This window comes from Cimex lectularius, unplaced genomic scaffold (assembly GCF_000648675.2).
Source record: "Cimex lectularius strain Harlan isolate CLEC.00 unplaced genomic scaffold, Clec_2.1 scaffold45, whole genome shotgun sequence".
Lineage (NCBI taxonomy): Eukaryota > Metazoa > Arthropoda > Insecta > Hemiptera > Cimicidae > Cimex > Cimex lectularius.
In genome coordinates, this window is record NW_019392634.1 from 967,226 (window position 1) to 993,728 (window position 26,503).

At 37.9% G+C, this 26,503-nt stretch overlaps 2 protein-coding genes across 2 annotated transcripts in view; both read left to right on the forward strand.

The window, feature by feature from the left end:
• Window positions 1-16,472, forward strand: part of LOC106662856 (mucin-3A) — a 97,445-nt gene extending 80,973 nt beyond the window's left edge. Inside the window, exons 3-6 of the mRNA XM_014387263.2 lie at window positions 1,536-1,585; window positions 11,650-11,845; window positions 11,956-12,074; window positions 12,139-16,472. Coding sequence (XP_014242749.1) covers window positions 1,536-1,585; window positions 11,650-11,845; window positions 11,956-12,074; window positions 12,139-15,735 — 3,962 coding nt within the window. The 3' untranslated portion in view covers window positions 15,736-16,472. The remainder of the gene's footprint in view (window positions 1-1,535; window positions 1,586-11,649; window positions 11,846-11,955; window positions 12,075-12,138) is intronic.
• Window positions 16,473-22,724: 6,252 nt separating this feature from the next.
• LOC106662754 (four and a half LIM domains protein 2) overlaps window positions 22,725-26,503 on the forward strand; it is a 159,148-nt gene continuing 155,369 nt past the window's right edge. The window contains exon 1 of the mRNA XM_014387023.2: window positions 22,725-22,839. The gene's annotated coding sequence lies outside the window, so the exon portion shown is untranslated. The remainder of the gene's footprint in view (window positions 22,840-26,503) is intronic.

The window sequence follows — 26,503 nt, forward strand, 5'->3', positions numbered from 1 at the left end:
ACTTGGACCATCTGTACTGCTGATTTTCTTATATATCTCAACTCCATCATTACTTAAATGCTTTCTACTCATTCCTTATTATCTTATCCTGAAATCCTACCTAATCGACCGCTGCTTCAGAGAGAGGTGATTTGTAATAAATCAGAACGATACAAACGGTCGTCCTACAAGGGAGCAATCTTGGTCCAATCCTGTACATTATCTATACTACCTAACTGACACTGCAAACCATCATCACCACCACCTATGCGGTATGTGTGACAATTTTGTTTTCTGACTCCGACCCTATCCAATCAACCTGCAACATCCAAAGCCCCCTTAGGCTTAAAAAGACTGCTGCAAAAGTGGAGAACTAGACTAAATGAGGAAACATGCGCCCAATGTATATTTAGACAGATCAAACAGTCTTGCTCTTCACAGTATATATTAATCAAGGAACTACTAACTTCAGCTCATGTTAGATACTTAGCTCTATACCTAGACAGGTATAGCGGAATCTGCCCATAATAGACACCAAGGACAGAAAGCTTGGACAATTTCAAAGACTTTTAAGACTGAATTCTGATTTGACCCTCTAAAATCAAATAACTATGTAATGCAATACAGGGACTACGTTGGATATACGGAATGGAACTGTGGGGTTCCGCCAAGCCATCCAATATCCAGGCCATCCTTTGAATCGAAACATCGCACACAAATTGTTAAGGATCCTTACTAAATCATTGAGACTCACTATCCAGAAACTACCTCAACATCTCATTTTCACACCAAGCTCTCTATCCGTCCTAACTCCATTACTTAAGCCCTCTTTCCCAACTTCGCGAAGTTCTTCCTAAATAATACTGTTTTGTTGAAAGGCGTTAGGCTTGCAGTGGGGATGCTCCCCATTTGTATAAAGCAATGTTTACGTATTGCATAGAAAGTGCTATGGATACTGCTACTTGGCTTTGACCTGTTTCTGGCAAATCGCTTAGGTCGTAATTCAGGCGTTTTGCGTTTATAACACGATTATTAAAAAATCGGACTTAATTAAGGCCGGTTTTCTCCCCTCCTAGATTCATGGGAAGTAGAGTAATGAGTAATCATTGAAGCCGTCCTTGCTACACCGTTCGTTGCGACACGCCCACGCACTCATGTCTATTGTTTTGACGTTGATTGTTAAATTAACAACACGGTTGAAAATTATTGTCTAACCCTCTCGGGTTATCATGAATTAAAACTGGGCACGGCGGGTTTTGTATTATTTGCGCAATTTCACACGCATCTACGCGCTTTTCTGCTCTTCATGTGAGCTAATCAGACAATGCTTGGTTGTTACATCGCATATTTAATTTGAGTGGAAAAAGAGCTGCCAACGTCTCCACCAATGCTCGTGTCGCAATTTCATAACTTCACGGCACCATTTACACAAAATCAAAAAAACAAAAAGCCCTTGGCACGGCGAAGGGGCAAATAAAACATTCCGTTTCCCACAGATTCCGTCCTCTGCACTTTAAAGGTCAGATGAGTTTAATTGATTTATTGTTGATTTGCAGGTATCTTGGCGGTGTTCACGCTCGAGCAGTCAGCTGCCCGGAGGACTCGTGTAAGTATTTTTTATCTGCCTTTTTATTTGTATTTCACAAATTGAGACAGGTCTCTTTTATTAGTTGCGTTTAGACACAGGCTTTCTGTGCCATTGAACATTTGGTTTCTTCCTTCACCTATATCATATTCTAACATTTTATTTTTCATACTATAGCAAATTTTGAACCTTTTTCCCTTTGTTGCACGAATTGATTTTTCTTTTAATTTTCTTTTTATTGCACAAAATCGCACAATTGAGCCAATTTCGTTTAATTTTCATTTTGTAATAGTTTTTGTTGATTAGAGAAATAATACTACGTTTTTTACCCAATACAAATTAGTTCAGTACATCTGGTCACTTAACGTTTGTTCACATAGTTATAGTGCCAACACTTATGCTAGCATAGCATGTCAAATGAGAAACCACCAAATACTGGAATTCAGTATGAGAGGTTAAGGTAAGCGATCTCGAGGCCGTTGATTAAGACTTTGGAATCAGGATCAGATCAGTTCTTTGACGATTTTTCTGAGAATTTTTGATTGGAAGAATCGGGTGTGCAGAAGGTTGGTTGGCGTCGTCCACAGTTCCACCCCGTAGGTCTAAAGTGGTCGCAGAAAAGTCTTGTATAGGGCTAGTTTAATGTTGACGATCATGACAGATTTCGGTCCTAAAAGTCTGTAGTTGTTCAAGTCTTATGTTAAGTTGTTATCTTTTAAGTCTTATATGAGGGTTCCACGTCAGTCTGCTGTCTAGGTATGGTCCTAAGTATCTATATGAATGGAAATCGGTATCTCTTTGTTGTTGATGTATAGTGTAGGGCTGTTATTGTTTTTTTAAAATATGAACACTGAGTACATTTTTCAGTCAATCTTGTCCCCCAATCCAGTTTTAGATAAGCTCAAGGTGTTCACAAGAACATACAAATGTTCGAGGTAGCTTGAACAGGATTCGAATTAGAAGACTAAATTGCGGTAACGTCCGCGTAGGGAGTATGATGGTGTACGGTATGCAGGTAGATGAGCAGTATGTATGATATAAAGGATGAGACAAAAAAATGCTCCCTTGTAGGACGCTGCCTGATTTCGAAAAGCTCATTGGCGTACCTCACTCTGAAGCAGCGTCAATTTGGTAGGATTTCAAAATAAGATAGTTTACAAAGTATATCCAAGTGCCAAAGCTGAGTCATCAATTTTCTTGATTACTTTACAAGTTTTAATCGATGGGAACGCACCCAAGCTGCTGTTCTAGGGTATGATTAATGTTTACATGGCAATTAATACAAACTAAATGTACAAGTTGGTGTATAATAATTTTTATGTAAGAAAGTATTATATGTATACCCTTACACGTATATAATTGAATGTTCAAAAAATGCGATATTTGTAACAAAGATGGCAGGTTCGTTGATCTGGTAGTGGCCGATCGATTAAATTAAAGAGGAGTGGGAAAAATATGTGGTCTGATATGTTAGCAATATCAACAACAAGAAAATCATCAAAGATCGGGAGTGAGCGATAGTTAACCCAAACCAGGTCAATTACACTCCTGCCTAGCGTGGAGAAATTAGTAGGTGAATCATAGGGCGACAAAAATCCATTTTCTTCCATAAACCTAGTTCGTCATTTTCCCTTATGATGTACAGTAGAGTCCATGTCATTCTTGTGAAAATATAGTATCACAAGAGGTATTCGTCAAGGGACATGAGAGTTCCTACTTTTCTGTCTCTACCTAATATACTGAAAATCTGAATAGTTTATCAGTAAATTCTCTATTAAGGAAAATATACTGTTTATCTCCTGCACTATGGGGTTAGGTTTGAAGTAAAACGTCCGTAGTAGGATATTAAAATGCTTAATAATTTAGCTAAATATTAAAGGTGTACTGGAGGAATAACTCAAAGAAATATCATTACACGAATTAGATTGTACAAAAATGACAATGCATCCGCTTCCTGTACCTTTCTTAGAAATTTTTTCAGCCTTACATGAGAAGTAAGCGAACATGTAAAATTTTAAGTACAATTAACTTACCAGTAAACGAAAAACTCCAAATTCCACACAAAAAGATAATCAAAATATTGAGCGATGTGCGTCCTGTAACGGCCAAAAACTAACTCTCCCTACCTCAAAATTAATATTTATTATTATTTATAGGGAGTGATATTTTATTTTACTGCAGATAATTACCAAGGTTAAAATGTAACAAAAAATGTTAGTTATGATTTTTTAAAAATAATGAAAATAACAAAATTCAACATATACCAAAAATGTTAGTGTGGGTTGTCTTTTTGTCCCGGATCCAAATAAAACAAAAGGAGAAGTGGATAAACCCTTGTGGCGCTATACACAGTAAACTTATAATAAAACAACCCTCACTAAGACTGGCAAACTCACTGCTGAAATTAGAGAGGGCAGACTCAGAGGAGTGATAGGACTACCGGAAACTGGAATCTGAGAAAACTTGTACACAACATGGGCATATATAACGATGATCATCTTCGAATGCGAAGGTGCGAAGGCTCAACGGGGATAACATACAGAAAAAACCTAGGGAATGAATTGTAGCAGCGACAGTCAATGTCCTGATACTTCTGAGAAGAAGGATTGAGTCTATTGCACTAAACTAGGAAGGTACAATAAGCCAGAAGGCTGCAGTGCCTGGGGAACACAAACCCCGCTTCCTAGTTTCATCACCACCTGGACCTTAATTTGATTATAGGGTGTACCAGTGATTATTTGCATTTTCACGTTTGAAATCTCATCATACTTACAACTGTTTCGCTGCTGTTCTTTCCTGTTAAGAAAGGGATCGGATTAGCATAAACATACCGAATTGTTATTCGGTCTGGTCTGCTGGTGAGAAACGCTCCTTGGATTTTCTTCAACCCCGTTGATCCGCAGGCACTTAATTGCTGAGTAAGAACCCTCACGAACATTTCGAGAAGTAAAATTAATTTCCGAGTTATACAAGGGGACTTCGTCGGAAGCGGATCGCCCGGGATTTCGTCTAGTTATTTATCGCGGCGACGTGACCTCACAGGAAAATATAAATCCGACCTCTGCCAATTACCATTTGATTTGCTATGCCGAAAATGGCCGATTTAATATTTAAACATTTGTTTTAACGACCAGCCCCGATTACATAAACTAAGTCGTTACGGTCCGTGGGATTTTCGAACCGTTGTCATCGTAATTTTGTCACGTAAATCATTACAAATAAAAACTTGTTGAAATTTCATTCACGAAAAGTTCGACCTTTAAGCTTATCTAAACAAGCAAACAGCAACTCGATTTCAAAACAGCAGATACGCTTTAAAGACATCATTAAGAAGTTTTAATGGATCAATGATCAATATTCACAAGATAAGGCAGAAAAACTATTTTACAAGAGAATAGAAATTTTACAATTTAAAATTAAACAACAAGGTATGGTGAACGCAAAATCGTCAACAGTACATAGTTTACAAAAGCTTCTTCATCCCTGGCAAAGGCGAGAATGTTTTTGATAAACTGGATTCGAATTTGGATTTGTTTATATAAGCTCAAATCTGCATATGTATGAGCATATATACACAGGGCTGAGTCTATCACTCGCAGTTCACCGCAGTTTTTGTAATTTACAATAAATTGCCGGCAGGGCTCGAGAATCATCCACCAAGGTTAATGGCAATATGGGGTCAGAAATCGGTCTTATTTGTCGAACCACCAAACTAAGGCTACAATGGCCATCAACAGCTAGGTCATTTCAGTCCCCAACTCAATCTGATCCTAGATCAAAAAAAAAATTACTTAAATAGGGTGTTGGAGCCATCGATACTTGATATTTCTCCATCACCATCTACACATATATACTTAATTGAGTTGATGGGGTACTCAATATTCCTCTATCTGTCCTCTATCTGTCCTCTCATAGCACATATTTACACTAATAAATACATTCACTATCAACACACGCTAGCGACTCTATCAGTACTATATACCAGAAACAATCCTGTTTCCTACAAATAACAGAACAGGGCACTCAGATACTCGCTGCCTACGATTCTCATATCCTACACGGTCTCTGTATGGAGCCAAGGAGATGCACCCTTCGATTAGGTGGGACACATCGAGCAACCTATTCTACATGCAGGGCAATTACTCTTTGGTGCAAAAGTAAGTCCTTGTGAGGCCTATCCTTAATCGGGTTAGAATGTCCCTTCTACGTTTCAGATCTTCCGGGGAAGACTTATCGACGGGGCTTGATCCGTGAGAGTTTCTCTCCGACGCTGCCCCCTTCTTTTCATTATGATTTTTTAACGAATTTTATTGCCAGAACGCCGGATCGCGGTGGGTAAGTTCGGAGGTTGGGATGTCCCGGCCTTAGCCTCCAGACGTGTGACCCCAGACAACAACCACCGTTCTGCCGAGATGCTCCAGTTCGTAGTATCTCACCAAAAAGAACACAAGTCTGCACTCCCCAGCGCGATTATTGTTTCCGTTCCAGTTACTCTTTGGAACCTTTCGTTGTGTTCTGATAAACTGGGGTAGCAGATCTGTTCCAATTAGATGTGAATTTTAACGTGAGAATGGAAATATAAAATTCCCACATAATCGCCTCGAGACACTTTTTTAAAAAGCTAAAATTTATGAACGTTTAAATGGAAAGTAAATTAAACTCTGAAACCTGAGGAAAGGCTCAACCTACTTCCAACTTACTAATCATGATTAGGTAAGCATTTTAAAATAAGCCTCGATATTTATGGGTTGTTTACATTACTTGTTGATTTTTCAGTTGAGTAATAGCTCTTCTCTTAAGCCGGAGAAAGAGTTTATATGAACTAAATACAACCCCCATTATCTTGACGACCTTATGCTTACATATTTTTTATTTCATAAATTCTTTACATAATTTCACTAATTTCGTGGTCCGCTTGACCAATTAATATATTACAATTAATTAAGGTTTTTAGTTGAGATAAAAAGTCAATGGCACGAGCGGGATTCGAACCCTCGAACTTCGGCTAGATACGCTGAAAAATGGCAAAAAGGAGGGAAAATTCAAAAAGGTGGGGTTGAGATGTGAAGTTGGCGTCCGAGTGGATCGAGGTCACGATAGCTCAAGTGAGAGAGCAGCGGCGTATCTAGCCGAAGATCGTGTGTTCGAATCCTGCTCGTGCCATTTACTTTTTATCTCAACTAAAAATCTTTACATAATCTCAAATTTAAAAGTTCTAAGCCCTTTTGTGAAACCTTTTGTGTTGGAAAATCAAAGTTATGCCAATTTTTTTCTTCATTTATTTGTGTCTAAAACTGTACATGTATTATATGCAACCACAGATTGGGTAATTTGTGTTTGTGGCATTACGGACGTTATAGAGAAAGCTACCATCCCTTATGTTCCCCACGCTATCAACTCGAGATGAAACAAATTCCAGTTCTTACTTACTGGTCAACTCAATCCCTTCGTAACCCAATTTCCCTGATAATCTACAACGCCGATGTCCCTGCGATCTCACTTTGAGATCTTGAGGGATAAGGGAATGCTTAAACTTATATCAGCGAGTCAGTACAGACCGACTTCTCTGCTCAATACAATACAAGTCAATTATATATATTTTACTATTATATTTGCTTGTTGTAGCTAATCCAGTTGTAAATTTAAAATAAAACGGAAAAAAAAGAGATTTTATTACTATTTACTCATGTTTGTTTAATATGTCCCTTGGAAAGCTTGAATGAAGTTTATTAGTTTTTTTTAGTTGATTTTGGAGACCTCGGCTGTCATTTACGTTAGTACCATTGTCACTAGTTCCATTCTTAGACATCCCTAGCCATTAGTCCAGGGGTAAACTTTGTAGTCAATCCCAGTGGTCATCAAACTCGCCGGCTGGCTGTTCAATCCTCATTTCACATTCAGGCAATATTCTGAAATCGATCTCAGACATTTTGCAACATCTCATGAAGTAGTGAGCTCCCACGGTCGGTAGGTTTTGTCTTACAATAAGCTGGAATCGAAGTGTCGGGCAGGCGAGAAAAGGGCTTTTACACAACATCAAAGCTAATTGCCTCTGTGCCTTTGAAGGACGTTGAGATTCGGGAGAAAACGACATCGGGAGGATCTCGACATACATTTCGCAGGTGTGACCGATGAGCGATGTGTTGTGGTTTTGTAATCTTCGGCCCGGCATGCAATCCGGGCGATCACGACGACCCCCGTCCGGCCCTTTGACCGGCCGCCCGGACCCTTTACATAACCGATAAGGAGCTTCACAACTTCAACGGCCCTTGCGCAACGGAAAAACAAAATAACCGGCAATTTTATTACGACCATAACGAGACATCAGCGAGAGACGACACGATGACGAGCTCTTTCTTTTCTCAAATTCGTAAACTCGGAAACGTTACACTTCTATCTGGAGATGCAAATTACGTTTATTACATCTTCGTGCCGTTCTCCTGGACTAGTTTCTCAAACTCCTCTGCCGATGAGGTGAAAACGTCGAAACAGTTCGACCCTTTAGCTCAGGGTAAATCAGACATAAATAAATTATCACCTTAGTATATTTTGGATCAAGATCACAAACTGATCTTCTTAGACATTGTGATTCGAAAATTTGATTATAGAAAGTTATCGGTTTTGTACTTTCAGAGTAGTTTCAGTCTTCAGCCATCTTCAGTGGTTGCTCTGTGTGTTATTTTCTCAACTGTGACCTTTAATGAAACAATGCGACCTCTTCATATTTTACAAACTTACAACAAAAAAAAACCTAAAACTGTAGTATTTATTTAGGACTGCGAGTAGAAGAACTTGTAGTTACTTTCGAGTAATCCTGGTCCGCCTTATTTCGCTATACTTGCAAGAATTGAAATGGGAACTTTTCCCGTTTCGGAAACCTCGATATTTAAAGAGGAAATATGCAATTATTCCTCATGTGAGCAAGGTCAATTAGAGGTTCCATTCTTGTCATTGTCTTCTTTTTGTCTATCGAGCTACCAGGTTGTGTATTGATTAAAGATAATGTTCGTCCCTGATAACTTTTGAAATTAAATAGATCGTTGAAAAGGCCAAACCTGGTGATTTAGGCAAGAGTTACCACCGTTTTTCCGTGTTTAAGGAAAGCGAACTTTTTGCCTTGTAAATGAAGCGGATATGGAAAAGAATGTTTCGACCTTCATTTCTCAAGAAAAAAAAATCATCTCACATGAAGAAGAGAACGGAAAATCGATATCCGTCGAAACGGGAGCCGGCAATTAAAACTTGTGCAATTCCCGGTCACGTTTCTCCCCAATACGAGAAAGTACGGCCACATAATGAGGGATCGTCCTCGTGACTCCCCGCTGACCGCGCCCGTCCTTTGCCAAAGGACTCTCGTCCTGGCAGTCTGACATTCTTTTACCTTCCTCAAAACGCGAATTTTGAATTTAATACATCGCAGTTTCGCAACTTTGACCTATAACCGGCAGCCGAGAGCAAACTTCATGAATGAATTCGAAGCAAATGGATTCGAGGTCTGACCTATTGCAGCCCCCTCACTCTCACTATTAACTCATTCTTACGTGTGTCTAGTTTTTTTAAGATTCGAACTGTTCAGTCAGTAACATTTGTTTTCCAATTAATATTTATGGATTTAACGCCAACACCAGGTTGATTTCTATAAATAAAACAGGAGAGCACTCCGACAGGAGGAATTTTAAATTTAATCATGTTGTTTTTCACCTTGAGGACCTTCAAACTTTATAAAGTTTCTAGGATTTTCAAAGAATTTAACAATTTTATAGATAATATGCACTCACTCTACCTCTCATTTTACTAATTTAAATACACATTCACTCTTTCTTATTTACCTTACTTTATTTCATCTTTCATCCTCCACCCTCGCACTCTCTCACTCTCTCTCTTTCTCTCCCTCTTTTTACTTTCTATTTCTATTCTTTTTTTCTTATGTTTTTCCTTCTATTAATTTCTTTTTAACCTCTCTTTCTTCTGTATCACTCTCTCCCTCTCACTATCTGACCTTCACATACTCTTTCATTCATTTTTTAATTATCTAATTTCTACATTCTGCTTGTTTCGGCCTCTGTCACGTGATTCTTCTCCTCTCTCTTTACAACCTATCTGTTGTGTATTCTGCGTCTCTACTTTTTTCCTTTTTATGCTCACTCTATCCTCTCTCCCTTCTCGCTCACTTTGTCTTTTTCTATTCTTTCACATCGCATTTTCTTCACTATCTGCTCGCATCATTCTCTCTCTCTCTCTCTCTCTCTCTCTCGCACTCTCTCTCTCTTTCTCTCTCTTTCTATCTCTATCTCTCTCTGACATTCTTGCATAGCCTTTCATTCATTTTCTAACTATCTAATTCTATATTCTTCCTGTTTCAGTCTCTGTCTTGTCTTTCTTCTCTTTTCTCCCTTTGCTTTTATTCTTCTATTCTCTTTACGACCTATCTATTTTATATTCTAGGTCTCTCCTTTTTTTGCATCTTATAGCCCTCACTCTATCCTCTCTCTCTTCTCGCTCACTTTGTCTTTTTCTATTCTTTCACTTCGCACTTTCTTCTCTTCCTTCTAGCATCATTCTCTCTCTCTCTCTCTCTCTCTCTATCTATCTATCTATCTATCTATCTATCTATCTATCTATCTATTTATCTCTATCTCGATCTATCTATCTATCTTTCTCTCTCACTTTCAGTCACTCTTTCTCATTCAACAAGTCAACCGAATGAATTTAGTCCCTTGGACGATAATTTTCTCCGGGATTATTTACATCCAAGGAGAAGTTTGTAATATAATCCCAATAAAATATGAAGAAAAAAAACGTTCTAAAAAGTTAGAGATAATCAGTTATTTGATCTTTGTTTCAGTATTTATACCTATCTCCTTTTAGGTGCTCTTGTGACATCTTGTACCATAATTGTTTTGTTAATAATCAAACGAGTTTTATAAAATAAACATGTTTTGTGCAAGTTTTAATCAATTAGTTTTTAACTTTCACGTGCAATCATATCCTAAGTGAATTTCATGAAAGAAAAAAGCACTGCTTAGATAAGGATTAGCTGGAGGATGGCAGCTTGCGTATGCGCCTCGTAAGGGGCGATCCCTGTCTGAAACGTCTCAATTAAAGTACTTTCTCATTTGTCCTGAGACAATGGGTACGGGCCCTAATCGCACTATTGACCAATTGCCCCAAGGACGGGACGACACCCCTGACAATTTCTAACAGTTTGAACACCTTTTGCGCAAATTGACGATGGGAAGATTTTTTTCGTTTTAGTCTTAAGGATTGAGAGGTCTGCGGTGTGTTTACCGATCACCTTTACCTACCTTGGTCATATTTATTGGATGGTTTAAAATGGTTCAATCATATGTTTGTCAAATATGAAGATTGAGCAGTACAGTTGTGATTTATGTGGAAGGATACGGTGGACGAAAAGCAACACAAAACAATCAATGAAATGTCGAGACTAAGCGGACCAGAATGTCCGGAAATGACCGAACTACATACTCCAAGTTAAAACAACGTGTTTGAATAGATATTTATTAATGGCATTTTCAATTTTTGTTGAAGAACTTCGGCGTACATCGTTTACCTACTCTGATGAATGAAAATGGACCTTCTGGAGGTTCCTGTTTAAAAAAGAAATTAGGTTTTTTATTAATCCTTCCTAAAACTTTACAAAATGATTATCCAGTATATTTTTTGCCTTAGTTTCTAACTATTCTAGTGTTATGTTTTTAAATGCTCAACTTTAAACATTTTAATTTTTATTAACCTTATTTATTGGCCTATTTTTTTTAATGATATCAGGTCGAGTAATATTTATAAATGGCATAGTATTTCAATCATTATATAAGGTTGGATAAGAAAAATGAGGTTGATTGAGGGTAAAAACATGCGAAAGAAGAGGACGATACTGGAGAGAAAGTCAATGTTGGCTGGTTGTAAGTCAAGCTCGTTGTGTTGTAAGCCAACAAAAGCACGACGGCGATCCGTATCGGAGTTATATTTACAGCCGTTTCCGATGAGTGTTGCCACAGCTCAGGGTCATCCTCTTCTTATCTCTCCTTATACTTTTTCTACCGTTTGACGTTTGCTTGTTTCAGGGTTTGGCGCGTTTACCTGTGCCGACCAGCGAGACCATACCCTACGTGGCGGAAGTGATGGGTGCTGCCAGCTACGAGGAGACCGTTGAGGATGATGTCCGTTCCAATGTAAAGAGGGTTCAGAGGAAGCTCACCGACCCAGGACAAATTGACAAAGACTTAGACCCGGAACAGCAGGAATTCACCGAATACCAAGGCAAAACTCCAACTATTTTAACTTTGACTTTAGATTGTTTTCTTGAATTTGAACTGAACTGAAGATTAAGCGATCGACAACTATTAGTTTACTATTTTTATGCTTATCAGGCGTAATGGGAAGACCAGGAGTAGATTTCCCCGTCCTACCTTCGATTCCGAGAACAGACTTCAGCTGCAGAAAGGTGAAGAGTTCAGGTTACTACGCTGACCTACAGACCGGATGTCAAGTGAGTTTACGCTTCGAATTGCCGTTAGCCATTTATCAATAATAACTTTATTGCAATGCTTCAGGTTTTCCATATATGCGACGGAGGAAGGAAAATATCGTTTTTGTGCCCGAACGGGACTATTTTCAGACAGAGTCATCTCATCTGCGACTGGTGGTTTAGAGTGGACTGCGAGAGATCGGAGGAGCTGTACGAAGAGAGCGCAGAGCAATTGGCCCACGACCAGATGATTTACAAAAAGCGTGCTGAGGAAATCGCAAAAGCTATGGCGAGCAAGTCAGATGACGTTTCTACAACGGAGCGCGTTTCGAATTTCAGGCCTAACAGGAGGAAGCAGAAGACTCAGAACTTCAACAGCTTCAACAACGAAGATAACCAGGGCCAGAATTACAGCCCGCAGGCCTCGTTCAACCAAGAACAGACTTATAACAACAATCAAAGGAACTTTCAAAACAACCAACTACAACAAGAAAAAGAACGTCAAGTTTTAGCTGAGTCGGCTTCTTTCGCCAGCAACAGGCATCGTTTCGGAAATCAGTTCAACCAGAACTACTATCAGAACCAAAATAACCGTTTTCAATCTACGACCCAGCCTCCGGTCAAATCGCAACCAGGCCATGGAAACTTCTCACCTCAGAGGCAGAAGGCTGATGCGACACCTGTACAATCCAACTTGAATAGAGGCAATTTTAATTACAACAGTTTTAACAACTTCGAGCAAAAGCAATTCCAAAGCCCTGATCAGCCTCAACATCAGACACAGGCTCATCAGAACAACTATAACCAAAATCAGTATCAATCTTCAAAACTTCCTCAATATCAGACTCCCCCAATTACGCAGTATCAGACTACGGCGACTCCTCACTATCAGACTACAACGACTCCTCAGTATCAGTCTACCGCGACTCCTCAGTATCAGACCACAGCGACTCCTCAGTATCGGACTACGGCGACTCCTCGGTATCAGACAACAACTACACCACAGTATCAATCTTCAGCGAATTCCCAATACCACCAGGACTTTCGACAGCAAAACTACTTCAACGCTAATCATCAATTCCCGCCTTCCGAAAAGCAGACTTATAAGACACAAGAGAACCAATTAGCACAGCATCGGTTCCATATTAATGCTCAGACAGAGACTCAATCCAATGTTGGTGTGAATTCTTATAGTACATCGCAACAAACTTCACAGTCTACCACTGAATCATTGCTGGTTCATAGTCAGTCGATCAGCGAGTTTAACAATCTTCAACCTACCAACAGACCTAATGTATCGACTGCTTCGCAACCGGTTTTTAACGTCAAAGTCAAGTCGAACAAAGAGTTTTCTTTCGTGGAACTTCACAGGCAAAACGAACCTTCTTCGACACTTACACCCCTAGAAATTACCACTTTACCGCCGTATTCCTTAACGCCTTCGACTTATTCACCGACTGTGCCGCACAGCAGCACGCAATTCGCCTACATTCCGAATCGGACAACTCCAAGCTCTACCACACACCAATACGCGACTTTTAACAACTCCGGAACACCTGAAGAAATTAGACCGGAGGTCGTAAATTCTCTCATTGAAACGGGCGTGACTCCGACTTCCGCAAAAGCGTTGCACTCTTTGGCTTCTTATATAGGGTCGGAGGAAGTGAACGACGCTTTCGACGGAAAATCCAGAAAACCCCAAGTCTCGGATGTCGTGCTGAACTTTCGCTCTGGAAGCACTGAGCCGCCGACCAGACTTAATTCTACAGAAAAAGACTTACCGTCGGTACTGACGAAGCAAACCAAAGATTCGTACGAATATTTGTTTTCGGACAGTAAAGAGCAAACAGACAAAAAAAAGGACGATTTGACCGTCAAAGAGAGTGGCTCCATTTTTGGCGAAAATCACGTTACTACAGAAGCGACATCGACCGAATCGCAAGAAGTCGAGGAAAGTAGTGAAAATTTAAAACTAAGAGACTCCTCGGAGCTGAGAGAATTAGCTCAGGTGTTCAGCAGGGCCCTTTCCGCCTATCTCGAAGATCCGGATACGTTCAAAGAGATTCTGGCTCAAGTGAGACCGACGGAACCGAATCTGTCCGACAACACGACGCCCTCTCCGGACGACGAGGTACTAGACTTCTCCGACGGTAACGAGAACAGAGTCGGGACCACAGAACCGCCCACCACGACCACATTCGCAGAATCCGACGGTCTCAACTTCGGCGAAATAAATAATTTGGCGACCAACAGGCACTTCGAAGACAACTCCTTGGAAATCTCTTCGCCACAACCGAGCGATATACACACAACTGTTTCGACCCCAGAAAATAGCACAGATTATAACAATAAATTGGGATCGGCTGAAGATCAGAGCTATTTCCCGACTGCAGGCGGCGTGAGCGACACCACCAGGCCCCGATACGGTGGCTTCCACAACAACACCCAAAACTCAAAGCATTATTCCCCGTACGGTTCCGACCTTCCCAAAAACATCACAGGAACCCCTCTTTCTATCACTACCACACCCCTCCCTGTGACCGCATTCGGTGCAAAATTGACCAACATCCCCGAACCTCAAAGCGTGAATAGTCTCGCATATAATTTATACACAGCTGGATTTACCTCCAGCGGGGAAGACACTTACGAAGCTAACAACTCGGGTGAAGAAAAAGTATTGATAACCTCCGGAAGTCAGTCACTGGTCTCGAGCGACAACTACAGCAAATTCGCACAGAATTTTAATAAGCAGAACGGGTACAAGGACATGGCCGACAGCGATGTCAAAAACGAAGAGTACTTGCCTTATTTCGGCCAAGAACCCCCTTTTGAAACTTTGGGACAACCGGCGGCATTCCAGACACAAAGCCCGTACGTAGAAAACCAAACCGAATATTTCAGTTCGTCCACGAAAGACAGTGAGTACAAGGTGTCCTTTAAAGACGTCAATCTCGGAAACGGGGTCACCCTGGAGAAAGATATCACCGTAACGACAGTGGACAGTTCTACAACCTACACGAATGTGGATTCGACGACCCGTTTCGACTCTACGACTGCGACATATACTCCGACCACCTATCATCCGCATCCGGAGCCGACATTCGAACCCACCGCGACTACACAAGAAACGGCCGAGGCGTTCACGACCATGAAGCCCGACCATCCGGAGTACAACAACTACATGGAATCCAAGGCGAAGGAGATGTTCGGCATGCTCAACGAAACGGCCGCGGGGGCTCTCATGGAGATGATGAACAAGGCCGAGTCGAACATAACCATCAGAAGGCTCGTCCTCTTACTCGTCTCGGACAAAAGCAGGGAGAATAAAACGGCAGCGGAGTCGAGGCACAGTCTGATCAACGCTCTCCTCACCGAGACCGCAACCGATACAACGACGCCGCTTCCTCCCACGACAACTCTTCTCCCTTCTACGACCACGCCCAAGAGGAAAACGTCCAAAACGAGGGGCAACACGAGAACGGGCAAATCCTACAGGGGCACCGACACGTACACGGGCAATCACGGCGTCTCGGTGGAGCTCAACAACCAACTGGACACAGCCAAACTTTACATCCCGATGACGACCCGCTCGACGACGGAGGGAAAACTCCCTTACGACTCGGACGCCAGGGCTGTCGAACTCCTCAAAACTCTTTACAACCTCGCTGCCAAATGGGGTTAAGGACTTTTCATCTACTCTAAACCTTTTTCTTTCCAATTCGAAACGAACCCCACGATCGATGATACTTCCAAAATTACAGATTCTTCTTATTAGAATTTTTTTTACCACAGTAAAAAAACGAAGTATTCTTGATCGTTGTCGGTTTGATACGGGCGAAAGCGGTTTGACGAAAATCCGCCCCATTTAAAATCAACATCACTAAAAAGTAATTTAATTATAAAAAATTGTGTAAATGTTCCTTCTATGAGTGTAATATAAATTTATATAATTAAAAGCCCAAATAAATTATATGTTGATTAAAATTTGTATTATAACAATTTTGTCGTTATGCAGGTACTTTAAAAAAAATAGAGGTGTATAGAGTTAATATATTGACATGTCTTTAAATGGCTTCATTTTCATTTGATATTCCCACAAACTGTGAACCACGTTCAAGTCCGTGAGGCCTTCATAAAGCCTACAGTTTTCAAGTATCTTAAATATTTAATTTTTTATATACAATCCTCTTTTTAGTTTGTACAATAATTGTTATTGACCGGGTAATAACCATTCCCCGCTTTCCAGGAAGGAATGAACATGGAGTACCCTACCGTCCAATTATATTTTGTATTAATTTTTATATGTTAGTAGTAAAAAAGTTGCCATTTTCTATTGTGAATGAGTGTTTATAAAGTACGAGTTTTATTGTGTTGTAAGATGTTATTATTTTGCTAAGTTAATAAATATGTATATAAATATTGGTGTGTTCGATTTATGTCTATTTTACCTTATACCCTGGATTGTTTTAATATTGGTTAAAGCAAAAAATCTAGTCCAAATCCAATATTTAGACTTTACAAACCAATCAAGAATTCTCCCGACAAAACCGACGGCGAGTTTCTTTGTCACCTGTTCCACGTTTTGGAGTACGTGGGGATTTTTTGTGAGTGGTGGGTATGGTTAAATATAGCGTCACCATCACGTCTCCATCAGTGTGTGTATAGGGTAAAAGTACCCCATCAACCCTGATATCAAGTACTGAACCAAATAATCAGAACGAGTGCAATGTACATAGATGTGAATGTATTTATTTGTGTGACTGTATTACTAAAGTTAGTTAGTTTTAGGCTAGATTGTAATTTGCATGCGATGGAGGATGAAATGACCTAGCTGTTGAAAGCCCCCGTTGGTTGGGAAGCGACGTGCATCTGGCAAAAGGGGGATACTAGCGACCCTGTCGCATAAAGTGATAGGTAAACTCCGCTAAGAGTATAGACTTAACGACCAGCATATCGGAGACTGACAACCCTTCGGGGTAAAATTGCAATAAACAAATGGAAATGGCAAAAACGATTCCAGAAGCTAGATCCTTTGTTTGGAACAACGTCCATCCATCCAAAAAGAAATAAATAACTTCAAAAAGATCAAATACCCAACAACGCCTAACTAAAAAACATCACGAAGAGAAGTGAAAATGGTTAGTGGTAAAATACAAAATAATTAAGGTAGGAGAAAAAGGAAAATATTTAACTCAGTGTCAATAAAATGGTTGAACTGCGTACAGGATTAAGTGCAAAATATTTGTATTTGTTTGCAAAACTACAGTTAAATTATTTATATTTAGTCTAACTATAAAAAAAATTATCGATGTTTCTTTTAGCACAAATTTCTACGAGGATTTCTCACCGCCGTCTTGTTTGCATGGTGTCTTTTTTCAGGGAGAGTGAAAGTCAGACACTGTGGCGAAGACGGTGAATGTTTAAAACCCACAATTCAACTAGTTTTATCCAACAGTTTTTATTGTGTGAAAAAGATCGACCATAAAATAACGTGTTATAGTGGTTTATAGATTTAACATAAAAATCGAAGTTGGCAAGCTGAGTCGTCCTTTTCCTCGATACTTTACAATTTTTAAACATCTGTAAGCTTTTTATGACACAAAGACTAATAACTTTTATTTCCTTTCTAAAAAGAACATAAAAAGATAAGTATGAAGATGATTAAACTTTTCAGATCATCACCACTTTTTAGGTAATCCATAAATGTCATCAATATTTGCGTTTAATATGGTTAACTTAAGGCCAGTGCTGTACCTGGAAGACACATGCTTTGAGAAACTAGTCATTGCTGGGACTCAGTGTGAGGGGTTAAGCAACAAGGAGATCTCCCGGCCTTGGCTATCGGGTTGGGAATATGTAGAGAGAACTTGAGCAGTAGGGTTAGGCTTGTTGGTGTGAAACTTTTGGAATCAGGAATGGATCAGTTCGTTGACAAAATAAATGTTAAGGTCAGTGTTGATAGAGAGGTAGTGATGTAGTAAGAAGCATCAACGATTTCAGTGGACCTTTGTTTAGAAGTATTGGATGGCTTGGCAGAACCCCACAGTTTCACAATGTGTGTCCTACCTGGTCATAATGAAGTTTTGTGTAAGGTTAGTTTAGAGTTTATGGTTAAAACGGATTTCAGTTCTAGAAATTTATCTAGTTATCCTGCTATCTACGTATAGTCAAATTATTTGATATGACTGGAAGTCTGTATCTGTCTGTTGTTGATGTACAGTGGAGGGTAAAACGGTTCTCTCTCTCTCTCTCTCTCTCTCTCTCTCTCTCTCTCTCTCTCTCTCTCTCTCTCTCTCTCTCTCTCTCTCTTTCTCCTCAAAGTGAATGTAAACTGAGTATATTATTTTTCATTTAGTCTTGTTCTCCACTTTTTCCCAGTCTTCGATAAGTTCAAGGTGTTCTTGGATGTTGAAGGTAACTTGGGTAGGATTTGTGTTAGAAGACAAAATTGCACAATCATCTGTTTAGGTTGTTATGATGTTGTTAGGGTGTATAAGTAGTATTGGAGGTGAGTAGGATGGTCAGAACTATAAATTATATAAAGAATGGGAGCAGGAATGCACCCTTGTGCGATGTCGGCTTGTATTGGTCTGATATCTAAATATTCATTGCTACATCTCACTCTGAATCAGTGGTTGGTTAGGTAGGATTACAGTATAAGATAGTTTATAAAGCCAGATCCTATCAAAAGTCTGTGTGACATCTAGAAACACACCAAAGCAATACTCTTTATTCTCTAGAGCAGAGGAAATAGTGTCAACAACTTGTGTCATCATTGGGTGGTGGAATGATGGGATGGAAGCTGAATTGGTAAACATGATTTTATGAGTATCTAGGATTATTGAACACTTTTAAATGGTTTTGGGCATTACAGGAAGAATGCTGATGCAGAAAAATATGTGTTTGGGAGGTTTGTAGCTTTAGGAATGGGAATACAAATGGAATGTTTCTAAATGCACTACACAGTAAAATTGATTACGCTAAAAAATTATGTATTCAGCACAAAACATTCACATTACAAACTATCAGCTCAGTTTTTAACTACGTTCACTTGATAAATAACGAAACAGGCGTTATTTTAGTAGGCACCCACAACGATGTTATGTCACACAAAGTTTACAAAATAAAATAAATTTATTTGCTCATAGTTTATATTATTTTTTATTGAATTTAATATGTTGGATAAAATGTAATTAAATATTTCAACCATTTAAAGAGACATTGCTTGGAAAATAATCTATAATTTATTACATAAAATATTATGTATTAGAATGTTAATTTTTGCAAGGAACTTGCTTTTTAATAATCAATGATTTACGTTTATATATAAATTTATATTTTTACATAAACCCCATTGGGTCTGAAATATCAGGTGAAATAATTAAATAAGTCTGGGAAAAAGTTGTTTTAATCAACAGTATAATCTGCTGTTTAACAACTGTATGTACACAAGAATGGCATTCCTTTTTCTTTCTTATTAGTGTGTTAATATTTTGTCTTACTGTACTAATTTTTTTATTTATTTTTATTTTTGCATTTTGCCCTTATCACCATCTAAAATATCCCAAAAGCAAGAATTTGGCACAAGTTGCTAAGATACTTTTTTATTTTTTATTGAACTACAAAGATACTTTACTTTTTTAAAGATGTATCAGAACATAATCATCAACCTAACTTAGAAAACTTTAATGCATTTAAGCATGGCTATAAATACAATTAAATTTTCAAAATGTGTATCAAAGTGTGATTTGGCCTGTTTTTCAAAAGACCGACCTCTTAAGGTAACAAGAAGCCATAACACACCTAAATCAAATAAATCTAAGGTCAAAACTGCAAGGGGGCAGTTCTGGGTGATCATAAGCAATATGATTACAGGTATATCACCACAAAGAATCTAAGATAAATAGAGTTTCAGTATTCAAAATATTTGCTTTCCTATTCTGATGCTATTACTTTTATTAAAACAATGTTTCTACAAACATCTCATTCAGAATCTCTTCACATGTCTGAAGAGGTTATATTTTCATTTCCTATCTACGCTGGTTGGGAAAATGATATAAAAGGGGATGATTTGAAAAGCAAAGACATTCAACATGAGAACACAGTCAAGAGTAATCAAGCAGCCACACCCAGACAGAGATTCACCAAGAGGACCCAGCTCACAAGAGCCAGCAAGGACCTAGCCATTGCAACAAGTGGAATAGAGGCAGCTGTCAAGGATCCTGGAAGATGCGGGAAGAAGATCCTATAAGACACTGAAGGATATGCAAGTTGATGTTAGCAAGTATCGTTTGGGGTAAGTCCTCTTGTGAATAAGCTCATCTCCAGAGTTAGAGTTGTGGCTGACTGGCCTTGGTTGTTTAACATTCTGTTTTTTTAGTACGATATTAAGATGAGCCAGTATAACAGTAAGTGCTTACAAATAGTATCCCTCAGGTTTGTTGTATTTTAAAACCTTACCTTCTTCCAAATAAACAGTAGTTAAGCGCAAACTTTTTAATTTAACCTCTATCCTTTAAAGAATTATCAGCAAAGGTTGCTGCATCCATCCACCCAGAAACTAACTCAGATTCGTTGGTGAGTAATTGAGGTACAAGTTACTTGAAATAAAAGTTCTGGCATTAAAATTTTTTTGTGTGGTGTTTAGTGACCATTAGTTAATGATTTTTTTTAGAAAAACATTTTCTTTCAACGTAACACACAATAATGACACATCTACACAGAAAACAAACACTTTGAGCCCTGAAGATGATCTCAATAAAAATCAAAATGTTGGCATGATAAAGAAAAGATTTTTCTAAAACCTACGTCACACCAGATTGCATCTCATGATCTCCTAGTAATCATTAAAAAGTTTCCGAAATGTACAACTTGTATCGTTGTTTCGATCCGATGATATCTACATCATCTTTTGATATTTTTTTAATCTACACAAGCATGTAGCATCAACTTCAAAGATGATGAGTACACCAGTTGTACAAACAGTTTCCAACATGTACTGTAAAATGGGAATTTTGTACAAGTTTGGTTCAAAGCTAAAATTTTTAAAAATTGAAAGCTTTCTGAAAAGCCCATCTTTCAATTTTGTACTTTTGTTTTCTATAATTTTTTTGTGTATATTGCTCATTATCTATTTTTCAAATATTTCAACCTGTTATTTGGCTATAAAGACATTTTCAGCTTTGTTCCTTATTCTTCTTATTTCACTTCCAAAAGTATAAATAAATACATAAATGAAGTCTTATTTTTTTTCTATTTCCTTTGTTCACTCGACAAGTCAACAATTGCATCGTGTTGCTGACAATATAGCCTCTTCCCTCGAACAAAAACAGCATTGCTTGAGTGTATTTCTTGATTTAGACCAGGCCTTCGATCAAGTGTGACACTCAGGCTTGCTTTGGAAACTGAAGAACATCTTCCCTCATAAGTACTATCTCATACTGAGATCTTATCTGACGGACCAATTTTGCCGAGTCCATCAGGGAACTGAATTTTCGCCAGGTGTTACTCAGGGAAGCATACTTGGCCCATTTCTATTTTCAATATACACTGCACATATTACTTCACATGTTAATGTTATTGGAGAATGAAGATAAACCTAACAAAAATATCTGTTCTGCAGTGAGTATAAATGGAATCTCATTGCCTACCATTGACCTAGTGCGTTTTCTAGGACTTTTCATGGATAAACAACTAACTGAGAATCCCCACACAAGGCTGAAAAGACAGCAAACAAACCGACATTATAAATGATTAAAAAGACTACTTCTCTCACCATCAAAATTAGAAACTGAAAGCAAACTTTTAATTTACAAAAAAATGATTAGACCTCTTTGAGCGTAAGGTTGGGAAGTGTGGGACTCAACCAAGGATTCTGATTCCCAATCTCTTCAATCAATCCAATATAAAATTCTCTGTCAAATTATAAATGCTTTGTTTACATTTCAAATTACAGTATTCAAAACGACCTGCACATCCCGTTTGTACTCATCAAAACTCGATAAAAAAAAATTCATCAATCACACACATCAATCTGTTAGTATGACATTTATCATTTCCAACCCTACCTGAATTTAAGACAATTTAAGCGAAAGTGGCCTCGAGACCTTGTCATTGAGTGAAGATTGAAAAGAATTCGGTGTGAAGGAGTGTTGCACTAGGCAACTTCTACAAGAGACTCAAATGACAAATGCAACATATATGAACATATTATTTACTTAATACAATATTTGTAGTTGTAAATATCAAATAAATGTAATAAAACAAATTTTAAAAAAAATCTTTGTAAAGATTATTGTATAGAAATAATGTAGGTGGGGTGATTATGTAGAATCGCTTTTTGTAAAACAAGGTTCTACTCACAAATTTGTTGTTTGCGACGTCCGGATTTCAAGCTCAAAGCTCTTCATCATTTTGAAGGAGTTACAAGCACGCCTGTTGACCACGGATTGTGAGAGTGAAACCGCCGATCCACCGCCTACGCGACTTTCCAATGAGAAGGTAGTTTTTATTGCCGTTCAATTTTGAACGTATGAAATACGTGAATTTCAACGCAACTAAATATTACAGTATTTATTCAAATAATATTTAGTTGTGTTGTAATTCACTTTTTTTTTGGACGTTCAAAATTGAACGGCGATAAAAACTAGCTGCTCGTTGGAACGTCGCGTTGGCGGTGGATCGGCGGTTTCACTCTCACAATTCGTGTCGAGAGGCGTGCTGTTTCTCCTTTGAACCTGAAGATGAGCTCTTAGTTTGTCATCCGGACATCGAAAACAACAGATTTGTGAGTAGAAACATCTTTTACAAACAAAAATACGATTTTATTGTTGAGCTTGTTGTTTTATGAAATGTTTGTAATAATTCCATTCCGCCATTTTGGTCATTCTTCTAGGCTGTGATTTCTGAACTTTTTGAATTTATTAAGTGATTACCATGAGTTTATACCTAACATGTACGCTACACTAACAAAATTATGATGAAATTATGATATGTCTAAATAAGTTACTTTATTTAGTGAATTCTAAACACCTGAGCATTTAGGTCCTTTTTAACCTTAACTTCATTTGCAAAATAGACTGTAGAATAAATAGTCCAAAATAGAAAAAGTCTTTATCAGTCACAAAATTGATTTTTATATGGCCACGACATCTGATGAGTAGTTGGAAGTTGAGAACCTCTGTCTAACAGCACTTACATTACTTTTCTTTTGTTTTAACTTTACTTATATCTGGTTAGAACACATTGTGGCATCTGCATAGTTCATAATGATGGTGTTGAGATGTCAGAGGTAGATGACATATAAGATAGGGCCAAGAAAGTTCCATTATGGGATGCTGACCTGTGCTGACATCTGAGTCGACACACCTCACTCTGAAGCAGTAGTAAGTTAAAAAGGATTATAATTAAAGCCAAGCTGACTTTTGAGGGTTTTTTTTTGGGGGGGGGGTTGAATGCAGGGCCACTGGATTCGAACCCGGGACCTTTACCTTACAGAAATGAGAGCCGTCTTAATGCCTAAACTGTTGCGGCCACCGACACCCCAACGGAGAGTTTATAATGGTACCATATATAGGAATGCACCCAAGCAATATTACTTGTTCTCAAGAGGAGAGGAAATGAAGTTAACAACTCTGAAACCTTGCTGGATTGAGGAGTGATTGGGATATAAGCCAAATTGATGAGAAGAAATTATTCTATGGTAATCTAGGAAGGTTTTAGACATTTTAAAAGGAGTCTTTCTGTTAACTGGAATCCTATCAAAGCAACCTCCAGCCTTCAAGAATACCTTGATTCAAAGACTACACCTAGACAACATACTGACATGAAATCAATAAGATTAAAGAGGCAACAACTTAACAGAAGACACTGGTGTTTAAAATGTACAGAACAAAAATATAATATATCTTAAAACAGTTATTGTACTATAATCATTAGTTCTAATCAAGAAATCAATATATTAGCTAAAAAGCACTCTTCTTATCAAGTCAAACTGTTGTTTATGTTGAATAGAAAGCTGCGAGACCATCTGGCAGATGTTTTAAAAGAGTCAAGTGACAAACTGCATAAGATAGGCATCTGTATGTGAAACTTAATTTTTTTTACCCTTCTTTTATCTTCTAAAACCATCAGCAGCCAGCAAAAATATCATTTTTAACAATTTTAATATGGAAATAATTTTTTTCCCTGGCTTGACATTGACAGTTGAAGCACTACACTGAAAATTAAATACTTCTTTTGAAGAAGAAGAAGATGAAGAATTATTATTATTAAACAAAAATATCAGTTTACTAAATATTTATATTTTAAGCATGGATAAATGGCGTCTGCTGAAGTTTGGAATTCTTATGATTATTTCATAATTTATTTTACATTCATATTAAAGATAGTTTTAATTAACATCAAAAAATACATAAGTCAAAATAATAATCTAAACTATAAATTAGATTTTTCTTTCACCCAGTATAATAATAATTTTAAAAAACTAAGAAACAATTTAACAATGAGGAAAAAATTAGTAATTAAACACAATATCCATCTAGTATGCTTGTATCCAACTGACGAGCAACTGGGTTGTTGGCCATAAGCACATCATCTGCAAATAGCAATGAGCCAATTTTTGTTTACGTCCCTAACTCTTCCTTCAAGGATTGATAGCAAATTGTTTAAGCACAAAGAAAAAAATTATAGGGCTTAAAAGGTCTTGTTTCTTTTGCTTTAAATATACATATTTTACAACAATGAAAGAACTAAATATCACGTTTTAAGCTGCCCAGAGTACCAAAGAATTTTACTTTTTTTTCTTTTATTAAGTTTTACATCTATAAAACCAGTGGTGATCCTCCTACAGTACAAATAAATAATGCCCAATTTTTTCAATAATCTTTGTCACTATATGAGGCATCGGATTTGTTTCTGTGGCTTTTGTGTGTTTCTGTTGACAGGTAGGATTAACAGGGATGGTAGTAAAGCTGAGCTAATACCTGGATTAGCATGCGTGGTTGTGGAAAGGGAATAATATAATTTTTTGTAATAGATTTTCATTACTTTTGTACAAATGGAATTTTAAGGTCTTGGTGTAGGTTGAGGTTTGATACATAAAATGTAGAGTTAACAATTTTTCTTAGGACTTTTGACTGGAATCTTTGGACGCGTTATGAGTTGGCATGCTTGATTGAATCCGAGTTCAAGACCATAAGTCCACATAGGTTTGTTAACTATGGTGTATATAAATCCTTTGTGGAAGTTTGGTTCAACTGTTGAGTAGTGGTAGTAACAGTTTGTAAATTCTGTTCAGTTTGTTTCAATTTAGTTTTGTGTGTGGATTCCAAGTAAGCCATTTGCCCAGGTGAAATCACAAGTAATTTCAAAGTGGTACTGAAATCTCATTAAAGTGATTGACAGTGTAATACATCTGACCATGAAGTTATGTTCTTCATTGCTTTATTTTAATTCTCCATGCTTTGGAGCAAACGTCAAGGCACTGCAAATGGTGTATCGGCATTGACTCGATCTTTATATGGAGAAAGGTGTGCTGCACCATCAGCAAAAGTGAAGAGAATTGTTTCTGGAAGGATAGGAATGTCATATATATATATATATATATNTTTGTAAAGGAGAGGTCAAACAATGTTCCCTTGTGGGATTCCAATTTGGATAGGACCAATAGAGGTTATCTCTGTGACCTGTCTAACATTAAGCATATAAAAGATTAAGTAGAAGGATGCCATTCAACTTTCAAAGGAGGCCCGGGTGCCAAACCCTGACAAAGGTTGGAGCAATGTCGAAGAACACACCCGGACAACACTGCTTCTACTCAAGTGAGGACATTGATGGATTGTAAAGTGTAGGGATATAAATCCAAACTGGTGACTCGGAATAGTTACTTCGGATCCAAGATAGGGTATAGGTGTTTTAATAGGAGTTTCTCAAGTTTATTCATTACAGGAAGGAAACTGTTATGGCAGTAGGATGAAGCAAGATTGACAGGGTTGTTTGGTTTATGGAAACGAATTATGGTGCTAGTAGTATAGTAATTGTTTTATGGTGTGGTAAATAAAATAATACTCGTAACGGAACGTTTTATTTTTCTTTAATCTTTTATTAATACAAGCTACAATTTTAAACTCAACTTGTTATCTCCCCCCCACGGATGCCCAAGTTACCTTATACAACAGTAATATTTACTTGTGTATAGTATTAGCATTGTACTTAAAGTTTAAATATTTTTTTGATGAGGAAAAAAGAGGAAAGTAAGAGTAGTAAGAAAACGATTTGGCTTATCACATCCAGATAAAACAACATAATAATGGTGAAAGACGTTCTTCAAACGGGAAAAAAAACTATGATAAATGTTTTATTGTTTTACGTTTGTACTTGCAGTTCAGTTTGGAGATTTCGATTTGTTTCCTCCAATTGTGGCAATGAAGGGCGCAATGTACAATTTTAAC